The sequence below is a fragment of the Crassostrea angulata genome, chromosome 10 (assembly GCF_025612915.1).
Source record: "Crassostrea angulata isolate pt1a10 chromosome 10, ASM2561291v2, whole genome shotgun sequence".
Lineage (NCBI taxonomy): Eukaryota > Metazoa > Mollusca > Bivalvia > Ostreida > Ostreidae > Magallana > Magallana angulata.
Genome location: NC_069120.1, coordinates 3,728,657 through 3,749,588, shown reverse-complemented (window position 1 = coordinate 3,749,588; position 20,932 = coordinate 3,728,657). Strand labels below are relative to the sequence as shown.

Genomic DNA, 20,932 nt, shown 5'->3' with positions numbered 1-20,932 from the left:
CAAAAAATGCTGGCCTTATGGTTATGGTTGTATATCATTGTAGTGCTGAGAAAACAAATCCTGGGTCGACAAGAGCCAACTCTAGATCAAGACGTTAAAAAATTTAGAAACAGAAGACAACAGGAGATGAACGCCAGGAGAGTGTTTAGAGAACTTCTGATTTACTGCTTATTTGCTTTCATCGTTTTCAGTATTAGTTACATTCACAAGGATCAGCGATCATTTTCATTGAAGAACAATATAAATAACATGCTCATTCAGGATTCAATGTCCAAAAATAAATTTTCAAAGGTAAGATCTGTCACAGAAATAGTTATTCTATTAACTATTATCTCATTTATACACTAGGGCAATCTTGAAGAAACGAGGGTTGTAAGATAATAGCATTCGACTCAAATAGTGAAATTAACATTACATCCCTTTATTCTCCGCGGTTTGAAATACATCTATACTTAAAAATGAAAACATTTTGCAAATAAACTACAAAATGCCTGCAGAAGAGTATCTGCATACACCTTTGCTATTCAACACGTATGAGATGGTGTCCGAAAGCTATAATTGAATTTTAACTGATAAGTAATATATGATTGTGAAATTAATCCAAAACCTACTTTCATTTTCGATAACCAAGTCCGAAATTGCAAAAATGAGAGTAAGGCAATGGACATGCTTTGGCGGATGAAAGTCATAAGTAGTTTGCATAAAAAATGTACTTGCAATGAAATGATATTGAATGATTTCGTAAAGAACGAATATATTTACTGGTAACTTATTCAGAGTATACATGGAAGTTAAGATTTTAAAAATGTTGAACAAATAATATGAGCCAATTCGTTTCTTGAAAGCGCAGTTTTAGTTTTGATGGATAGAAGGCTTGCGAAGCACGACCTCTGATAAGAGAATGGGAAAAAACTTTCTAAAACGTAAGAACGCGGGTTGACTAATTAACGTCATGGCGAGTTCGCGGTAGATACCTTTTGATCGGACAAAAGGAAAAGTCGCATCCGGCTAGATCTGGAGAGTATGGAGGTTTAAGATAATATTTGTGAGATGTTTTAATGTAACATCTCGGTTATACCCTGCGGCACCGGAATTTGTACGGCTATACCATCACCATCCCCATCACGTTTGATTTTGAAGACTGTTTGTTATTACCACATGTCATGAGAAGAATATGCAATAACAAAAATTCTTTGTGCATATGTTTCTTTTGGCAACTATAGGTTTTCTACTGTATTTAGCTATCCATGTCTTGTTTCCATTTCCTTACTGGTTCGAAATAGTAAACCCATATTTAGAACTATCACGAAGTGTGCCATCACTTTTAATTATTTCCTTGACTTTTGAGACATTTGCATTAGGTTACCTGACTGTTACAGTTACAGGTCGGCAAGATTTTGCTGAATCTTTGACGGACTCTGTGCCAGTCAGAAGTTTATTTCTCCTACTACGAACTGTCTCAAAAGATACCTTAGGTGGCAGGGGACAATATTTTTTATACAATTCATTGTAGCCAAGGGATGCATGTCTTCGGAACTCTGTAACTAGAATTTCCTCTATTCCCATTCAGCACAAATACCTTCAATTCACTCTTTTTTTTGTTGATACAATTCATTGTAGCCAAGGGATGCATGTCTTCGGAACTCTGTAACTAGAATTTCCTCTGTTCCCATTCAGCACAAATACCTTTAATTCACTCTTTATAAGGCCAATCACCAATTTCTGAAGAAAATTACTAGTCAAAACCTGTAAAATTCTCTACATACTGGGTTTTATGAGATTTTGACCCTTTCATATTTCGCTAATTTTTCATGATTTTTCAGCTTTTTAGACCTCCCCCAGCTAATTCCTTGCAGAGAGTTGACCTTCCGTACCGTGTGCATGTTGCATTATCACATGTCAGAAACTTACCGGTGTATAGTTTACAATGTCCCATCCACCTAATTTTCGTGTTATTTTACCTCCCGTCTGTAACTTGCAATTTCACTGTGTAAAATCAACACAACAGTCAGAGCCGCAGGTTTCGCATTTTACTTCTGATTCTCATGTACCTAACATAAGGGGCCTACATATTGCATATCAATTTCAACAAGAGACACCCCTCTAACTAATGATAATCATTAAAAATCATTTCATGAATTTTAGCAACACTCATAAGCCTTCAAGTACAGCAACTCTCAATTTTACAAAAATATTGAAGGGTACTTTATCCGAAACTGTCCCTTGCTACCTTAGAGCAATATAAGACACATACATAATCTCAGCGAAATACGTCAAGACTGAAAAAAAAATTGTCAGATGTCTCTTCCGAATCTCAGACCAGTGTCATACAAAGTGATTCGGGAACGTTCGGCCGGTTGTTAGGATAAAAGTACGCTGAATTAAATCAACTGCCCGCTTCAACTTTTACTTTGAACATCCTGAGATTAGGAAGAGACGTCCATCAAAAATTTTCTGTATTGACGAATCTCGCTGAGGTTAACCCAATTTGAGTAAAAATCTACAATACCGAATGACCGAGTTTCTGTTATCTTTTATATATTCTATAATGTTTTCAATGTTCTTAACCCGTTTCCCAACCTTTTTACAGTAACGTAAACGATTGGTTCTTCTGAAACAATTAAATGTTTTAAACAATGTGGAGCTGAAGGCTCGTGTTTATATCGTTTGAAAGGTATTAAATAAAGCTATATCAACCACGAACTCATTTAAAGCGTTATCGCGCTTAATACAATACAAATTACATTACAAACAGCCTGCGCTGTGCTACAATTTAAATCAAATATCGAACAGTCCTCGTATTTGTGATTGTTCTGCGTGCTTGCTAACTATTGAATTTGGTTAAAAATGACGCCAACGTAATAATGATAATGTTATGTAACACTGTTAACACAATCCGCTGTTATTTTTGCATAACAACAGCCTGGATCAAGAGGTCTACAAATCTTCTCTAAAACCCCTCGGGCTTTATCGGATTCGATCACGTGACCAACTCGTATACATATTTCCATATACATCCTTAAATGATACCTTATTTCTTAATTAAACTTTCAAAATTAAGGAGAGTAGCAGTTCTTTTGTTTGAGATGTCTCGTTGTAGAACGATTTAAAGATTTATTGGCTTACTTCTGTTTCGGCCTATTTTCTACTTAGCTTAACCAGACAAGTGACTACTATAATTGGCTGAAAGCTGCCGTGATACCACAACTGTTTCCGTCACGTGACTGGAGTAACAGGACACTGCCCTCGTCTCCTTGGTTCGGGGACCTTGTCAACGTACGGGTTGGTGGTGTTAAACTCAGGCAGGTTAGGGTATCAGACGGTAAGAATCGTTAACTTAAAAAAAAGTTCTAGCGTATTATGTAATATGATTTAAGTGTTTGTTTTTTTTCCGGTCGAGGGGGCGGACACCCCCTCCCCCCCTCCCACCCAATGATGATATCGGAAGGTGCACGAGTTCAAAGGTTACTCTAGATATTTTGTGTCATTTCATCATTGATGAATTACTGTTGAAATTTTAAGTCATGTGGGTTGAAATTTTAACATTACTTATAATTTGCTATTGTTTTATTTGAATATAATGGCAATGCATAATGAATTAAGGAATTGTCCTTTGAGTGATATGGGGTGATAATTTCGATCGGGACGTGGTCAAATACATTAAACCCGAAGGGCTATATGATAGATTGTACCACGCTCAGACCGAAATTATCACCTCATAATATTCAAAGATGATTCCCTATTACTTATATTTATATTATTTCCAATTTGTAGACTTTAAAACAGCATTATTTTAAAACCACTCTTTTTTAATGTAGAAATGCTATGTATTACTACGCTGCGCAGTCAATACCGTTTTTCGATTATGCTATAAGATACGCCAATTTTGTGTCAGTCATGTTTTATGAAGTTATTGGGTTTTAGGGTTCAAAATTGATTCGTAATCTTATCAAAGACAAAGACAGTTGAAAATGTAAATATTAAATTATATACGTAAGAAAAAATACAAATTTTGACTATAACATCTCTCCTATCTATAATCTACATATGTTATTATAATATCAAAATCATTGAACTTTTTCCTCTTCAGAACCTTGCACGACCTCCTTTTTACATATTGTTCGACCATGTGTGCATGAGTATCAAGACAATAAGATTGAAATCCGAGACTTTGATCCAAAATGGAATCCCCAAAGAAACATGTCATATACCCCAAACATGCTTAATAATGCATGGACGTATACGTCTGATGATGAGGGGTTGCAAATCCCTGGGCACGTTCATGTTTACGAGCCAGGGGGATACATGGTTTTATTCCCGGATAATCAAATGGAAACACTAGACTTAGTTAATCATTTGCTGGAATATCGATGGTTGGATAGACGGACTCGAGCAATATTTTTGGAAATTAACTTATACAATCCGAATATCAACGTCTTTTCATATGTGATGTTTATCGCTGAATTCTTGGAAACGGGCGGCATTGTGCCGTGGTCTGACATCTGGGTATTCCGACCCAATGAGTTTGCCGGAGCGATGGGAACGTACGCGGGACTGTGCTACATCCTCTTTCTTATCTTCCTTGTTGGTGGGACAATTTCACTCACGAGAAGGTTGATAAAGAGAAGACTAGCATTCCTAAAGGATATCTGGAACACGGTAGACCTGGCTTGCATTCTTCTAAGCTATACAGGCGTCGTCATTTTTTCCATCCGTTTGTCAAAAGCCAATGAGACAATGGCAAAATTTAATTATAATCAATCAAAGTTTATAAGTTTTCAATCGGTTTTTCTTTGGGACTTCGCATTTAACTGTATTATCGGTATCTTGACCTTCATAACAACATTGAGAACTCTCAAGATTCTTGGATACAACCGAAGATTGACCGAAATTTTTCGGGTTATTACCACAGCTGCCATGGACCTGATAGGATTTGGTTTCGTCTTTATCATTATATACACTGCATATGTCTTGTTTGGATTTTTGATTTTTGGAAAAACCTTGAACGATTATAGTACCGTGTTTAGGTCATTTGGAACATTGACAAATTCATTGATAGGTAAAAACCGTCTGGATATGATGATTCACGTAGCACCAGAAGCTGCCTCCTTCTTCTACTTTACATACTCTGTTTGTGTCATATTTACCCTGCTCACTACGTTTTCGGCGATTCTAAACTACAGCATCAAGCGGGTTCGTCAACAATCGAAGAATAATCCCGAGGCTTTTGGAATAGTCGACATTCTCGGATCTAGCATAAGTGATATATTTGGAATTGCAGCAACACTAAAACAAAATAGAAATGCCGAAAAAACAAATCTGACAGCCAGTAAGTAGTGATTGCTTTTTAGCTCACCTGAGCTGAAAGCTCAAGTGAGCTTTTCTGATCATTTTTTGTCCGGCGTCCGTTTGTCTGTCTTTTTACATTTTCGACTTCTTCTCAAGAACCACTGGGCCAATTTTAAGCAAAGTTGGCACAAAGCATTATTGGGTAAAGGAGATTCAAGTTTGTTAAAGGAACGATCGGGTCCTCTTTCAAGAGGAGATAATTAAGATTTATTAAAAATCTGTTGATATTTTTCAAAAATCCTCTTCTTAAAAAATATTTGGCCAGAAAAGCTAAAACTTGTGTGGAAGCATCCTCAGAAAGATTAGAATCAGGTATGTTCAAACCATGGTCCCCGGGGTTAAGGTGGGGGCCACAATGGGGGTCGAAGTTTTACATAAGGACATATAGAGTAAATCTTTAAAAATCTTCTTCTCAAAAACCATTTGGCCAAAAAAGCTGAAACTTATATGAAAGCATCCGTAGATGATGTAGATTAAAGTCTGTTCATATCATGGTCCCCGGGGTTATAGGAGTCATAATGGGGGGGGGGGGGTTTAAACTTTTGACATAGGAATATATAGAGAATACTTTTTATCTTCTACCGGTACTCAGAACATGATTTGTCCGAAAACTTATAACTTGTGTGAAGTAGCCTCAGGTAGGATAGATTCAAGTTTGTTCAAATCATGATACCAGGGGGTACGGTGAGGGCACAATGGGGAGGGGTTACAATTTTACATAGGAATATATAGAGAAAATTCTTTTTCTAAAAAAGCAAAAAGAAGCATTTTCCTAGAAAATGTGCAACTTAAGTGAAAACAACCTGAGATAGTGTAGATTCAAATTCGTCAAAATCATATTTTTCAGGAGAATGGTGGAGCCGAATCGCAATTGGGGGTCAAATTTTACAAAGGAAAACATTTTAAATTCACAACAAGAGGCCAGTAGGCCTTAACGGTTACCTGCGTAGCATATACCCATACACAAACTTGTCGAGGAGTTGCATTATGCATTTAATTTGGTTTCATTCGGGAGTAGAAAAATTCTAAATTTGAAATAACGACCACCTCCCTGCCTAAAATCTTTCAAAAAGAACTATGAAACCTATAGTTTTGGCAAAAATCTTAACAAAATCATGAATTCAGTTTTCCTTTCAGGTGTGTGGGAGAAAAGAAGATAATTTTTAAACATTATAATCATTAACACCTATTCATCCATTTTGGCCCTGCTCTAGAGTCAAAACCAATACTCCAGGGGGACATGAAATTTAAAATTTTAGTAGAGAACTTCCTGGTAAACATAATTATGAAGTCAATTTTCATACAGATGTGTGAGAATAGAGAAGGGTTTTAAACATTATATGCATTAACACTTTATTGCCATTATGCCCCACCCCATTGTCCTGAACCCCTGGCCCCGGGGCCCTGAATTTCTTAATATAGGTAGAGGAGTTAGTGGACATCATAACCATGAATTCAGTGTTTTGCCCACGTGTTTGGGAGTAAAGAAGAAGATTTTTTAAGATTTATTACATTTTTACTATTTGGCCATATTGGTCCCACACTAGAGCCTGAACCCCTGACACAGGGGTCATGTATTTCACAATTTTGGTAGAGGGATTTATGGACATTATAATCATGCATTTAGTTTTTTACAAATATATATGGGAGTAGAGAAGAAGATTTTCTAAGATTTAATACATTTTAACTATATGGCCATATTGGCTCCACCCTAGAGCCAGAACCCCTGACCCAGGGGCCATGAAATTCTCAATTTTATTAGAGGGCTTCATGGACATCATGTCCATGCAACCAGTTTTTTCCTCACTTGTAGAGAGTAGAGAAGAATATTTTTTAAACGTTGGCTTTTTTTGCATATTTATCCCCACCTGTGGCGCCCCGGGGGTGTTAGAGCCATGGATTTCACAATTTAAATTCCTCTTACCAAAGAGATGCCTCACACCAAAAATGATAACAATTAGCCTTGTATTTTTTAAGAGGAAGTTAAATATGTAAAATTGTTAACTGCGACGCACGACGGATAGCAATAGGTCACCTGAGTTTACTCAAAAGTCAAATGTTATAATAAATGTTTTACTTATATGCAAGCATTTTGAAATATTGTTGATTCTTTAAAATTTTTTAGGCTTTGGTCACTGGACAATTAATTGTTCTTGGGCTTCACAAGTTTGATGTAGGTTTATATCCCATTTGATTTAGATCATCTTGAGAACCATAATGCTTAATGTAAAATGACTATAGATAATCAGCCTGTGAAAAGAAGGGCTCAATGATAAACAAAATATCTAGGAGGAAAATTTGATATTTTAATACACGATCGGTTACACTGCATTGTCCAGATATTTTGTATATGACTCCGTAAAGTTGATTTTATGATGTCTAGTATTGCTTAGGTGAGCAATGTGGCCCATGGGCCTCTTGTTTTTTAGTTATTTTCTTCTGTATCAAGTCGCAGCAGTCTATATTTTTTGTATATTCTGGCCTTTTCCAATTCTTCTGCTTCAAATATTTTCATAATCTTATATATTACATAGCCAAATGTGGTCATTTTATGTCGATGACATCTTAATGGAAAAGGTAACATGACGCGAAATTTCATACCAACTTGCTCTCCTAAAATAGTACAAGAAATCAGAGGATAGGAAGTCGGGGGGGGGGGGGGGGTAAAGTAGTCTGCACACTAATAAAATGAAAACTGACCAATAAATTAAAATGATTAAGATGTGCTCTTTTTTTAATCTCTGCTACAGCTCACATGGTTTTGTAGCTTACGTCAAAATGTTTTCCTTTGAAGCGAATGATTAAGAGTTACCCTACTCCTCTTTTTCTAACTCTCTATTCAAACCATTTGAATTTCAAATGAAGTTAATTTTTCATTTGAATCAGTTTTCATGCTATTCTTTTAAATTTTGATTAATTGATTTGTTGCAAGGGAGACATAACATTCAAGAAGAAATCAACGTTATTGGAGTTATTCGACTTCTACGGGACATAATTGTCAAGTGCATGGGTGATGCTTTCGTGGTAAGCTTTTTTCTCGTTGTCCTTTTGTATTGTGTATCTAGCTTTCAATGTTACTTTTACCCTCTACCTTGAATATTCAATTTCCATTACCGTTTTACCATTACTATATACCTTTACATATATTATCTTTTTAGAACGCAAAACAAGATTCGTCATTTAAAAAGATAAGAATCCCTTTCAGTCCAACAATACGAAATTCCTTACGTAAACAGACAGCCCGTAATAGTGTCAACAGACTTGAAAGAATCGGGACAGGCAATTTTGACGTCAATATGCCTGAGAGAATCGGGACAGCCAATTATGATGTCAACAGGTTGAAGAGAATTGGGACGCTGAAGGACATAGAACTGTCGATCGATCCTAGGCAAGACAGTTTTGTCAAACGAAGAATTCATTACTTGTAAATGTCTTTTATGTTTTTATTGTAGCGGATTTTCTACTGTAAAATATATATATATAGTTGTTCATCTTGATTGTTTTAAGGTTTATTTTTTAAGAATGTTTCCGTCTTGCTGGAATGTTTCTTTTTTTCCTCCTAATTAGAAGGGGGGGGTTTGCATTATTAGAATTTTGTGACGTGATAACTCATAAACATGTACATGTAGTAGAGCTCGCGATATGGTACTAGAATGCACTTACTTTCCATGTCGAATGCTTTTTGCTAGTTGATTGCCGTGTCCTTGGAAGACGGTATGAAGAGTTGAAATAATTTACAGTCTTCCTCTTCTTTGTGTTGGTAGAAAATACATGATATGAAAATTTACATTTATTTCATTGGTTAAAATTATGTTCGGCGCAAGGGAGATAATTTTCTGATGATCCTTTTCACGTACGACTAACAAATTTCGTAGATTTCAAATCTTAAAAAGTGAGAAAACAAAAAGTTAATACAAATTGCTATGAATGAAATTCAGCCTTTGATATTCAGGTCCAACTAGTTGAAAGCAATATTCTATAATATCTATTGAAATTTTCTGTATTTCATTTATTATTTTTATTCAAATACAAAAATGTAAATAACAAATTGATGCAGTATGGCTAATATTGGTAAGTTGTTTGCACCATAGATACTAGGTAAAATTACATGTAATATTTGTTTAGAAAATGCTGAATGCAGCGGTATAACTTTGATTTTATCAATATCATACGGGTTTAAGACCCTTCCTAAGATCTCTTTTACCCTACTGTAGTCGATATCAACTTACAAGCTCAGGTACGCATTTCTCAATTTTAGACACACAGGCTTAAAAGACATATAATGACATAAAAATGCTCCACACGCCATGGTGCGTGTATGTAGAGAAAAGTGACATTTATATATTAAAAAATTAAATTTTCCTTGATAATTGATTGCTGTTTAGGGTTCGCTCTTTAGACGGTAGGCTTTTTTAAAAAGCTTAACTTGTTTTAATCAACTCTCCTATGCAGTTACTCTGGCAAACCGGAAGTGAAACAGTGTTTGGACCTAAGCACAAATCAATTCCGCCGACAACTCTAAGTTCTTGAAAAAAAAACCCGATAAATTCGATGCAAGATCTTCTAGATCTGAAACATTGTTTTTCAAGAAAACTTTTTCTATAAATACCTTGATAATCGTCAGATTTTAAATCGTACAAACAATTTGTATATTTTTTAGTTGTAAGTATTCCTACGCTTGAGTTAAATAGATATAGTTTCTTTCAACCAGACGCTCGGCTGTCTCCATAAATCTCCGACAAGCATAGGGTCTCTCTTGCTTGTCGGAGATTAACGGAGACAGCCGAGTGTAAGGCTGAATGAGGCTAGATTTCAATATTGCTTGGATCCATATAATTTCTCCGAAATATTTCGATTACTGATGGAATTGATTATATATACTTCACAACATGATACATAGGTTTTCTCAAAATTCTTTGTCGGAAAAGTCCGATACTTCATATAAAAAATTTGTTCAAATACTTATAAGAAAATACTTGCCATGCAAAATAAATTATCGTTGATTTTAAAATAAATAATATTCGATAAAATCAACTTCCGTCAGTTCTTAATTTCTTTGATTTAACTATACAAGTCAGAGGTCCTTTTAAATTCTAACACGTTTAGATCGCATATACGTGTACACATATATATATATATATATATATATATATATATATATATATATATATATATATATATATATATATATATTTGAAAATGACACCGCTTTGACAATCTGTCTGTCTGTAAGAGAATTTTCTATTCAATGCAATGAGGATTTTGTTGAGTCCAGGTATTCTTATGAGTATACATTGTTTTAATCAGAAAACCAATAAAGCCCTTTTAACACGAGCTTGGACTTTCGATGGGATGTATCTATTTAGTTTGCTAATCAAAACAAGTTGTCAGATATTGACCACCTTTTTTTTACTTCGCCAAGGGAAGCTCATTTATATTTATAGACGGTCAAAATCGGAAGGTTTCCCCCCAAAGATCTGCTATCCTGTAATAGATGTAATTAAACAGTGTACATGTATATGAAGTAACTTATTTTTTGATTACTTGTGAAAAATATGATCACCAAAGAAAAGAAATAATTCAGTTAATTAAAAGCAAATTTCCAAAATTTTCAGCATTAGATATTGATCAACAACTTTTTTGGTTACTCAATATTGAAGACAAGGAAATTCCTAATCTTGTTGGCAAATTTATCAATGATAACATGCTTTAGTACTCCTTTTAAGTGAAATATTGTCAGAATTAACATTGTCAATTGCTATAATTGTTCTACTTTAATAATGTTTACACTATTCTTTGGCAAGTCTTCCTCTTGTAATTATAATAATATGTCATGTACTTATCTGTACTGGACTCTGAATTAGAAATAAGTGATCTGTATCTGTATGAAATCGCTCTTTTAGCTGAAATATGCAGTCCTGATTGAAGTCGGTCGAGTGTCATAGGGTTCAATATATTCATATCTATTGGCCAATGATTGGACAGTTAACCATGAGTAGACCCTGCGCCTTCATCAAATTGGAGTTTGACACGTACTGCCCAAAGTCCAAGCTCTGGTTTAAAAGGCTCTAGTCCGTGGATGTAAAGCACTGTTGTAGAATTTTCTTTTTCTCTTAGTCAGCAAAGTGCATTTTGGAGGGTACTTCCCTATAAGCCAATAGAATAAAAAAAGTCAAGCAATATTTTAAGTTATATACTTGGTATGATTACTATTAAAAACTTTGTATTTTTGAAACACAATTTATTATTACAGGTGTGTTAATCATTATTTTATCCCAAACAATGACAATATCTTGCAATGTTCTATAACGTATGAATTTTTAAAAAAATTCTCTTTGAAACGACCTTTACTAGATACATACGTGTATTCCATTTTTTGTATTACATAATAATTGTTAGGGATTTAATTTTAGGGGAGATTTTGTAACAGGACAAATTTTTATCAAACTCTCTCAAAAAAAAGTTATTGCCATCATTCATTCAATATATTTCGATACTTTATTTCTTAAATTACCATTATATACTAGACTTTGACCCGTGCGTGCACGGGTTGAGATTGTATATGATAATGGACATTTACGAAATAGATACATCGACACACCGTATTGTTGCCATCTACATAATAAAGCTTTATGCCTACAATAATGCTATTAATTTCACTACACTCTGCTTAGTTAGAATAATCTAACTGTGTCTCGGGACAGGCCTACGCCACAGTTAAAATGCCTCCCATATACCCGTTTAATGTAGCAAAAAATTGTAGAATCGCTCCGAAACGATTTTGGAGAAAATTAACGAAGCTGCATTGAAAAGAACAGTCAAATTATCCATAATAAACAATTTTGAGGCTGTTAATACCTTTCATCTAAAAATTTAATTCATATTAATGAAGAATTCAACACTTTCTCCAGCAACGTTTTTCACTCGATTCGAGTTGACATTCGAAACTATCGTGATTTTTCATATTAAATGCACTGAGTTAGAGCTATCTCCCGTATTTCCTCTGATGAACAGAATATATATATGACAAATTTTCAATGAAAATTTACACGTATTTGAATATCGTTTCTGAGTTTATCCATGCAAATCTAATATTGTGGAAACAAAAACTAAAGACCCCCCCCCCCCCGATTTAGCGTGAATGTAATGGGCATGCGCAAGATTGTAAAATCCGAAAAATCCATATGATTTCCGGATTTTTTAAAGGAATTTTCGTTGGTTATTAATTAGCGAAGCTTGGTTGAGAAAAAAACAAAACAAATTGGTAATCTTCAAGTGCCAATAATGTTTAAAATATATAAAGCAAATGGCAGTACTCTTCAGATTTCTCGGTATTAAAGCCCAAAAATTCGAGTCTATTATTTTAATATAGTAGTATAGATGAAGCAGAGACAGGTAACATTTCTACAACAGATGACAATTATAAACAAAATGGCCCTACCTTAGCACACGAGTTAAGAATCTCTCAAATTTGATTAAAAAAAACAAAGAAACAAACAAAAACCACACAAACAAAACCAATAAAAAAACAAAACAAAGAAAACTAGTAGGCTAATTGTTCGAGAACAATTAGAGGTCTTTCCACCTACTATTTTTAATGAATTGCTAGATTGCTCAATAAGGTATACAAAACATTATTATACCTATGATACATGTTGTACTATAGAATGGGAAAACCATGAAGCCATTAATTGATAAATGGTTTTTAAAGATTATTATCAAGCCATTTCTTTAAGAATTCCATGTTGTATATAACGTAAAGATTTATTAAACTACTTTTCTGATTTTTTTTCCACTTACTATGAACAAAACTGAGCCAAGTGAATATTCTTTACACAACATATAAACAGTAAACCTAACAATAGAAGAGAGTGTTCTAGAGGCTAGCTGTCTTTGTACAAATTGAATGGGTTGACTGTAAAAACAAGTTCCACTTGAGTAACCACAGGACTTAATGTGATACCTGCCTGACCCAATTTAATACCTTATTGCGCAATCCAGCTATCTATTGAAACCCTTACTATAATTCTGTATTTCAAATAATATGAAATTTCATCAATTAACAGACTTCCAAATGACGTTGACCTTTGACCTTTATGTCATTTTGTTCGGCCAAGGTAGACGCTTCTATTCCAAGTGGTCTGAACTCTCTATGATAGATAGTAAAAAAGTTGGAAATGATTTTATGGAAGTTTCAATACTTTCAGGGGCAATAGCTGCTATAAGGGGGACTCAGATCCTTTCGGTATGAATAGATTGAAGAACCCTCTAAGTGTACTGAAGACAATGGTAAAAGTTCCATATTTCTATCTCTTATGGTTTTAGAGGAGTAGCGATAACAAGCATTTCGTACAAAAGGGGCTATAACTCTGTAATTATTCAAAGGTATGAGCCAAGGGGCTATATTTTAAAATGGCTTAAGATGTCCTACTACATCCATAAAAAAGTTTTTCTCCACCACCCTAAACAAAAGAGATATAAAAACTCATTAATTAACAGCTTCTCAAATGACCTTGATCTTTGACCTTTATGTCATTTTGTTCGGCCAAGGTAGACGCTTCCATCCCAAGTGGTCCGAAGTCTCTATGATAAATAATAAAAAAGTTGGAAGTGATTTTATGGAAATTTAAATACTTTCAGGGGCAATAACTACTACAATGGGGGCTCAGATCCTTTTGGTATGAATAGATTGAAGAACCCTCTAAGTGTAATGAAGACATTGGTAAAAGTTCCCAATCTCTATCTCTTATGGTTTCAGAGGAGTAGCGATAACAAGCATTTCCTTCTCAAAGGGCAATAACTCTGCAAGTTCTGGGAGTTCTTTGACACAGGGTCAATTGGTACCATAACTTTTAATGTGCAATTACATAAAGTTTAAATTGTTTGGATAACTCTAATAATAAAAAAGTCACCCCGAGCTAAATAGAAAAAAAGAAGAAGAAAAAAAAACATAAAGAAAACAAGAGGTCTTTCACCTGAAAGGTGGAAAGACCTAAAAAAACAACCGTGGTTTTTCTAATGATGCACCCGGCTTGTCTCCAAGATGATGACAACAAGCCGAGATGATGATTATAAAACGATTTACACAAATCGACACAGAGTCTCTTCAAAACACCAAAACTTCCAGAACAGCAGTTAGGATATTTTACCATATTGCAAATCGAGTGTTTTATCAATGTTGGTTTATCTGCTAAACACTATGGGAAGTAAAGAATGATCCAGTTTTTATTGTCCGACTCAAACTGTATGGCCCCTGGAAGTGGGGATGATGAGACTAACAGTTTTTTGCTGTTTATAAGATGCTCGACTAACAATGGACGACAGACGAGGGACTGTAAATTGAATATGGTTATACCGAGGGCAAAAGCTTCCGCAAAAATACTATAATAAGCATTTAGTGAGCAAACTAACTCTTGGTTGGGATAAATATATGTTTTTTTCCTGCTATTTGTCAAAGACTGATTTTTTTTTTACTCAAAATTGAATTTTATTCATGTTTTTCGTCGTTTTTCTTGTTTGATATTTTATCTAACATAAAATTCACAACTAATCAGACGTTATACGGTATTCTTCCCTCTTGAATCTAACAACGATACGTTCATAAAGATAACAACACAAAGTGCCTTCTTCCATTAAGTGGATGCGCCGTGATACTAAACATACACACCGGTGACCTAAAAATGTATATATAGAGATCAATGAATGCACACAAATTAACTAAAATTGAATAAGAGCTAGTTGTAACCCTTACATGCTCTGTCTGTCTAATCTAAAATTGTTTATACTTTATGCCTACATATCAGTGCTTAAGACAAATGTTGGAGACAAATAAAGTGAAAAACTGTAAAAAAAAAAAAAAAAAAAAAATTAAATAACAAGGGATGAAACAGTTAACTGAATGGTCTGGAAATGTGACTGAATGACACAGTTATGCCATTCAGTCACATTTCAGCCTTTCAGTTGACTGAATGGCAGAGATCCATCCTGTGTAAACAGTAATGTTTTATACTGACTTGCTACGAACTGAACAAGTCACTCGGTCGAAGGTCGAGTGGTATGCATTTTTATAAACTAACCATTGTTTATTTAGATTTCAAATTTCAAAAAATCTTTAACGACATTAAATGTGGATTTTAATATTCCCTCTGGTAAATAGAGTCTTCTGGTGACAAGAAATTGAGATTATGGGTATCAACTTAACCAAAAATAAAAGCAGAGGTCTTCCAGATAACTAGAACTTGTTGACGTCATCAGCGTGTGTGGTGTGCGGGAATTGATCTAATTTCAAATCGCGCGAAAGGAATCTACGACGGGAGTTTTGATAAAAGCTTTCGTGCTTCTGCACAACTTCAAATAACTCTAGATTCAATTTCAATATAAAATATCTCCGCTCTATCTTGGACTTTAAGAAGTTCATTTTATTTTTTAGTTTGAAAGATATCTTGCTCAGTACATTGTGTTTCCTCTATCTCAGATTTAATAAACAAAATATTCTTTGGGTCTTTCTTAAAAGAAAAAACAAGAAAGAAAAAAGGGGAATGACAGATGAATGACAGATACATAAAGTGTCAAATAAGTGTCCTCCTCATGTATCATAATGTATGGCCACCCTCCACCAGCCAGTTCTCTTGCGCTCATCATCTGTTGTATCGCCATAGAGGGTGCCCACTGTATCTGACGAAGGTACAAATAGCCAGCTATGTTAATTACACGACAATAAATTCTGGCCAGCGTTTTGAAGCAACCCCTGTTTACACAGGTCGGGAAATATTAATTCGGAGGTGAGAATACCACATTACGGAGAGACAGAGAAGAGGAAAGTGCATTGCTGATAGAGCACTTTAGAATGTTTATTCTATTGTAAGGGGCACATGGTACTGAAACATATGGATCATTGAAAAAATAAAAGCTGTTCTGTGTGTTTAGTCAGATCCGATCAGTGTATCATTAGACCAAGGAAGTAAACTCTCCGGGCTTAGTCACCGAGACTCGTGGTGTTGTGGGAATCAATCGTCGTTGTATCGACTCATCCATTCACCCCCCTAGCCCTGGACATGCCGCGTATAGCGATCGTCTTCCTAACGTTTCTGGCGGGGGTAGCCTCGCGCCGCAACAAGGTGCTGCTGGTGTCCATGGACGGGTTCAGGTGGGACTACGTCAGCAGCGTCCCGACCCCTAACCTGGATCGTCTGGCGGGAATCGGAACGCGAGCAGACTATATCAACAATACGTTCTGTACGAAGACATTCCCCAGTCACTTCAGTGTCGCAACAGGTAAGCTGTATTTATAATCCCGGAAATCAAAATAATACAACTTGTTAAAACCTCTGAAAAGTGAAGATTTACGGACTGAATCTTTATCAGTGATCTCTTATCTGGTGAGGGGAAGTCAGTTTAAAGATAACTGTCGTTAAATTTAAACTCTTTCAACTATTTTCTTAGAAATTAAAATAGTAGCGATAAAGGTGTTACAACCATTACTCAGAAAATTATCTCTTAGGTGGAACCTGACCATGCTCATTTATTACGCAGGGATAATTTATTCATTGCCTAAAATAATATTGAAGCAAACACACGTGAGATGATAAGAATTTGTATAATCTTATGAAAAATGCTATAAGTTGAATAATCATAGCAGAATGCCACTGACATTTTAATGAGTGGACAAGAGATGCAGAAATGTTGTCGTGATATATAACTGTATTATCATTAACTTGATTACGACAAATAACTGCGTTGCTATCTTAGAAAGATAAATCATTGTGGGTTTTTTATTCATGTATGGAGATGTCACACAAACTAGCACTCCTCAACATGATAGCTACACAAAACAAACGAATTATTTTATAAAACTCTTGTAAGTTATTCTAAATCTTATTTTGCTATGGAAAAAATGACTTGATATCTTATCTTAAAATTAATGATTTTGTAAACTAACAGAACATTGCAGTTACCTTTACCCCTTGAAATCGCCAACATGTTTTGCCTTATACACTGTCTACAGGAGAGAAAAAAACCCAGGACAGATACAGCAGATTTGTAGAGTGTTAAACATAATCTAATATAGTTTCAAAAGAAAAGCGCCGTTTTTATTGATAAGTGGAACTTTTCATCGGATACTTATACACGGCCTTACATCAAGTTATGCTCAAAGGCTTGTTAATGCATCAGATATATTCATATTTTCAGAATTTACAGTAATGTTGATTATTGATAAGAATGTAGCATTCATTTCGCAAGTAGTAAAATTTTCTGCAGTAAGGTATTTACAGATTTGAAAGTTTTTAAGTCCATGTCATGTTGTAAATTTTGAATTTACCGGGTGGCAGTAAATTGTCATGTTGTAAATTTTGTATTTACTGCCACCCGGGAAATTCAAAATTTACAACATGACATCCATATCAAAATTAAGGTATTTACAGATTTGGAAGTTTTTGAGTCCATATCAGAATAAAGTCATACCAGAATTAACCAACTACCAAGCTTAAGAATTTCGTTTACTTAGAATGAATAAAATTTACACAAATTTTAATGAAAACTCATCTGTTGTATGTCGTGCTGCAATACACCGGAATACCGGTATTATTGCGCAGCTCGTATCGTCCGCAGCCACGGTCCGGAGTCCGCATATGTATATATCTACCCGAATCTCTAGGTTTGCGTCGGGACCATAAAATTCAGAGAGAAATCTTTTCAAACTGAAACTTAAGTTTCAACTTTAAGTAATACGTAGGTGTGCAGTCATACACTATATGTACACTGCTACACGCTTGTCTCCCCGCCTACAACCATAAAACATAAAGGTGCAAACTAAATGACACACGTATATGTGAATGTTCTAGAAACTGTATATCTTGTATTTTATAGATTGTGTAATCACTTTTGACCTAAAATTAATATTTTGCTATCTGACTTTGTTAGCTTTTTAAAAAGCTAACCTTGTTTCTATCTGTTACAGGTTTATATGAAGAAAGTCATGGAATTATCGGAAATGTTATGTATGACCCAGTATTCAATGAAACGTTCAATCCAAGAACAATGGACTCAAAATGGTGGAATGGGGGTGAACCCATTTGGATCACAGCGGTAAAACAGGGCCTAAAAAGCGCCACCTATTTTTGGCCCGGAAGTGAAGCAGAAATACGTGGGTTACGACCAACTCTCTATAAAAAGTACGCTAATGTTGACATCCGGGTTCAGATTGATAATGTCACCGATTGGCTAAAAGGTGACATTGATTTAGCGGTTATGTACAGCCCACAGCCGGATAAAGCCGGTCACACGTACGGTCCAAGTGCCCCGGAACTCAAGGAAAAGGTTCAGGAAGTGGACCTCGCTGTGGGTTTCCTACTGGATAAACTGGAAGAGAAGAATCTGTCCTCTAAAGTCAACCTCGTTCTGACCAGTGACCACGGCATGACGGAAATAGATTTCCAGAAAAAGAGAATAGAAATTTCTTCATTAGTAAATCTAAGCGACATAATCAGAAAATCGGACAAGGGGCCGCTTATGCACATAACGCCAGTAGAAGGGAAGCTTGAATCCGTGTATCAAGCACTCAGCAAGAGTGACAAAATGACAGTTTACAAGAAGGAGGAGATTCCTGAATTCTGGCATTATAAGAACAACAGGCGTGTCATGCCGATTCTATGTGTGGCGGACGAAGGGTGGTCCGTGGTGTGGGTAAGTAATGATCTTTGGCTATTTGGGGTCAAATATATTCTGTTGGTACCTTCTATTCATGCCAGAAGTTTGGGTTTTTAGGACGCTTTTGAAAAAAAGGTACATAAAGCAAACAAGGACGTAAATACTACCTGCATAACTCGTTTGTTCCATTATCATTAGTTTAAGGTGGTATGGGACACTTACATGTTGTGACGTATTGTAATCGAAATAAACAACAAAACCAAGTGAAATTATATAAGTAGTTTCTTTCCCAATATTGTCACCTACCAGTGTAGCGCAGTGGTTTAGAGGGTTTACTAAGAAGTCACGATTTCGAATCCCGCTATGGGTTTTACAATTTTCACCTCTCCAAATATTTTTAAAAGTTATTATATGGTTAAATATTGTAAAATTTGAATATTTTAAACCGGTGAAAGTATTTCAATTAATATGTACCTTAAATCCAAATTCATATCGACAGATGTCCCATACCACCTTAAGCAAACAAAGTTCATTTAAAAAATATACGTTATTTGCGTTGAAATGATTATTTTGTAAATTTTTAAACTCAATTACAATTTCTATAAATCGCTTTGAAATTACAACAAATAAACGCTGTGCACAGTCATGTACGAGCTTCATATAAATGCTTGACTTTTTTTAGGACAAAGATGACCTCATTAACAAAACTGACCGGGGTAACCATGGTTACGACAACAGACTGTCCTCTATGAAACCGATCTTCTATGCAGCCGGTCCGGACATCCGCAAAAACTATACCACCCCTCCGTTCCTGTCGGTTGACATCTACTCACTGTTGTGCTCACTACTGGATATTGACCAGGCATCAAACAACGGAAGTTATGAACGCGTGCGCAACTTTGTTGTAAAGCAAGGGAAAACAGCAGGCCTAAGTAACGACAGTGGACGTTTATCCATTAGTTCAATAATGGCTCTAGTAATTGTTTTACTTTTTTCTTTTGTGTGTAAAAAATCATAACAATAACTTTTTGGGGGAACTTTTCTATATTGAAAACATATTACTTTTGTCTGTGTATTCTTTTTGGCGCTAAACCGCGCTAAATCAAGTACATTGTACATCTTTCATAGCCGTTCATATATGCATACGAGTAGGCACATTCAGGAATATGCTAATTCAAATCCACACTAACTTGTTGAAAAATTATTTTCCGCCAAATGATGTACACGCTAAATATAATTGTATGTAGATGTATTTTCGTTTACAGTATACAGTGCCTTTAATTATTCTCGATCTCTCTCATGGGAATGCAATTATTTTGTATGTATGTGTTTAGTGTTAAAGTGCGGGTATATCAAAATGTTCAAATGATCAAACCATGATATCACTGTTGTCATATTTGTGTTATATACGTACTACGACAATCTGCCTACTAGCTCCACCTCTTTTACCTTAAATGTTACTCCCGTCGACCATCAAAAACGATCATCTCTTTTGTCCTCTTTATTCTTTTCAAACGAAAGAGGGGTAAATCGCCAGACAAGTATATTAGTTATGGCATATTTTGTATCTCATATTAAAAGTTTGAATGCAGCTCGTTGTTTACTAACTATTCATAAAAGATATTAATTTTCATACTGGGTAGTTGATTCTGGCTAAAACCTTAAGACAAGTATACCATTCATCCGGAACACCTCGGGCTTTCATATGGTCCAGGGAGATATCAGAAAAAAGTGCAACTTCTTGATGATGTAATGTTCAAAGACAACCCAGCATACATGTATATCCAGACAGTATCAATAATGTATCTGTTTAAACAATGAAATGGTTTTATTTGAGCTAGTTGGAATGCATAAAACACACAACCCGCGTTAGTGCGACCAAACCTTTGGATACATTTGCATGTAGGTCTCCCAGGGCTGCGTTTTACAAAAGAAC

The 20,932-nt window shown here is 35.2% G+C and overlaps 2 protein-coding genes across 3 annotated transcripts in view; both read left to right on the top strand.

Annotated features, from left to right (window-relative positions):
• LOC128166452 (uncharacterized) overlaps positions 1–10,422 on the top strand; it is a 52,884-nt gene extending 42,462 nt beyond the window's left edge. The window contains exons 22-27 of one of the 2 annotated variants that reach the window (XM_052831627.1): positions 44–291; positions 3,154–3,322; positions 4,091–5,329; positions 8,282–8,373; positions 8,508–8,628; positions 8,668–10,422. In XM_052831627.1, coding sequence (XP_052687587.1) covers positions 44–291; positions 3,154–3,322; positions 4,091–5,329; positions 8,282–8,373; positions 8,508–8,628; positions 8,668–8,777 — 1,979 coding nt within the window. In that variant the 3' untranslated portion in view covers positions 8,778–10,422. Of the gene's footprint in view, positions 1–43; positions 292–3,153; positions 3,323–4,090; positions 5,330–8,281; positions 8,374–8,507 lie in introns of both variants that reach the window. The other variant, XM_052831626.1, reaches the window with a different exon arrangement.
• Positions 10,423–16,015: 5,593 nt separating this feature from the next.
• LOC128167937 (ectonucleotide pyrophosphatase/phosphodiesterase family member 5-like) lies at positions 16,016–20,587 on the top strand. The gene is made up of 3 exons (XM_052833934.1): positions 16,016–16,623; positions 18,308–19,032; positions 19,679–20,587. Exons 1-3 carry the CDS (start codon positions 16,404–16,406, stop codon positions 20,012–20,014), a joined length of 1,281 nt encoding a protein of 426 aa, XP_052689894.1. The 5' UTR covers positions 16,016–16,403; the 3' UTR covers positions 20,015–20,587.
• Positions 20,588–20,932: the final 345 nt, after the last annotated feature.

Bases quoted from the DNA above. Each gene is read 5' to 3' on its own strand.
- LOC128167937 (XM_052833934.1), top strand. From the start codon at position 16,404: ATGCCGCGTATAGCGATCGTCTTCCTAACGTTTCTGGCGGGGGTAGCC. The intron at 16,624-18,307 runs GTAAGCTGTATT...TATCTGTTACAG, and splicing joins TCACTTCAGTGTCGCAACAG to GTTTATATGAAGAAAGTCAT. The intron at 19,033-19,678 runs GTAAGTAATGAT...GACTTTTTTTAG, and splicing joins AAGGGTGGTCCGTGGTGTGG to GACAAAGATGACCTCATTAA.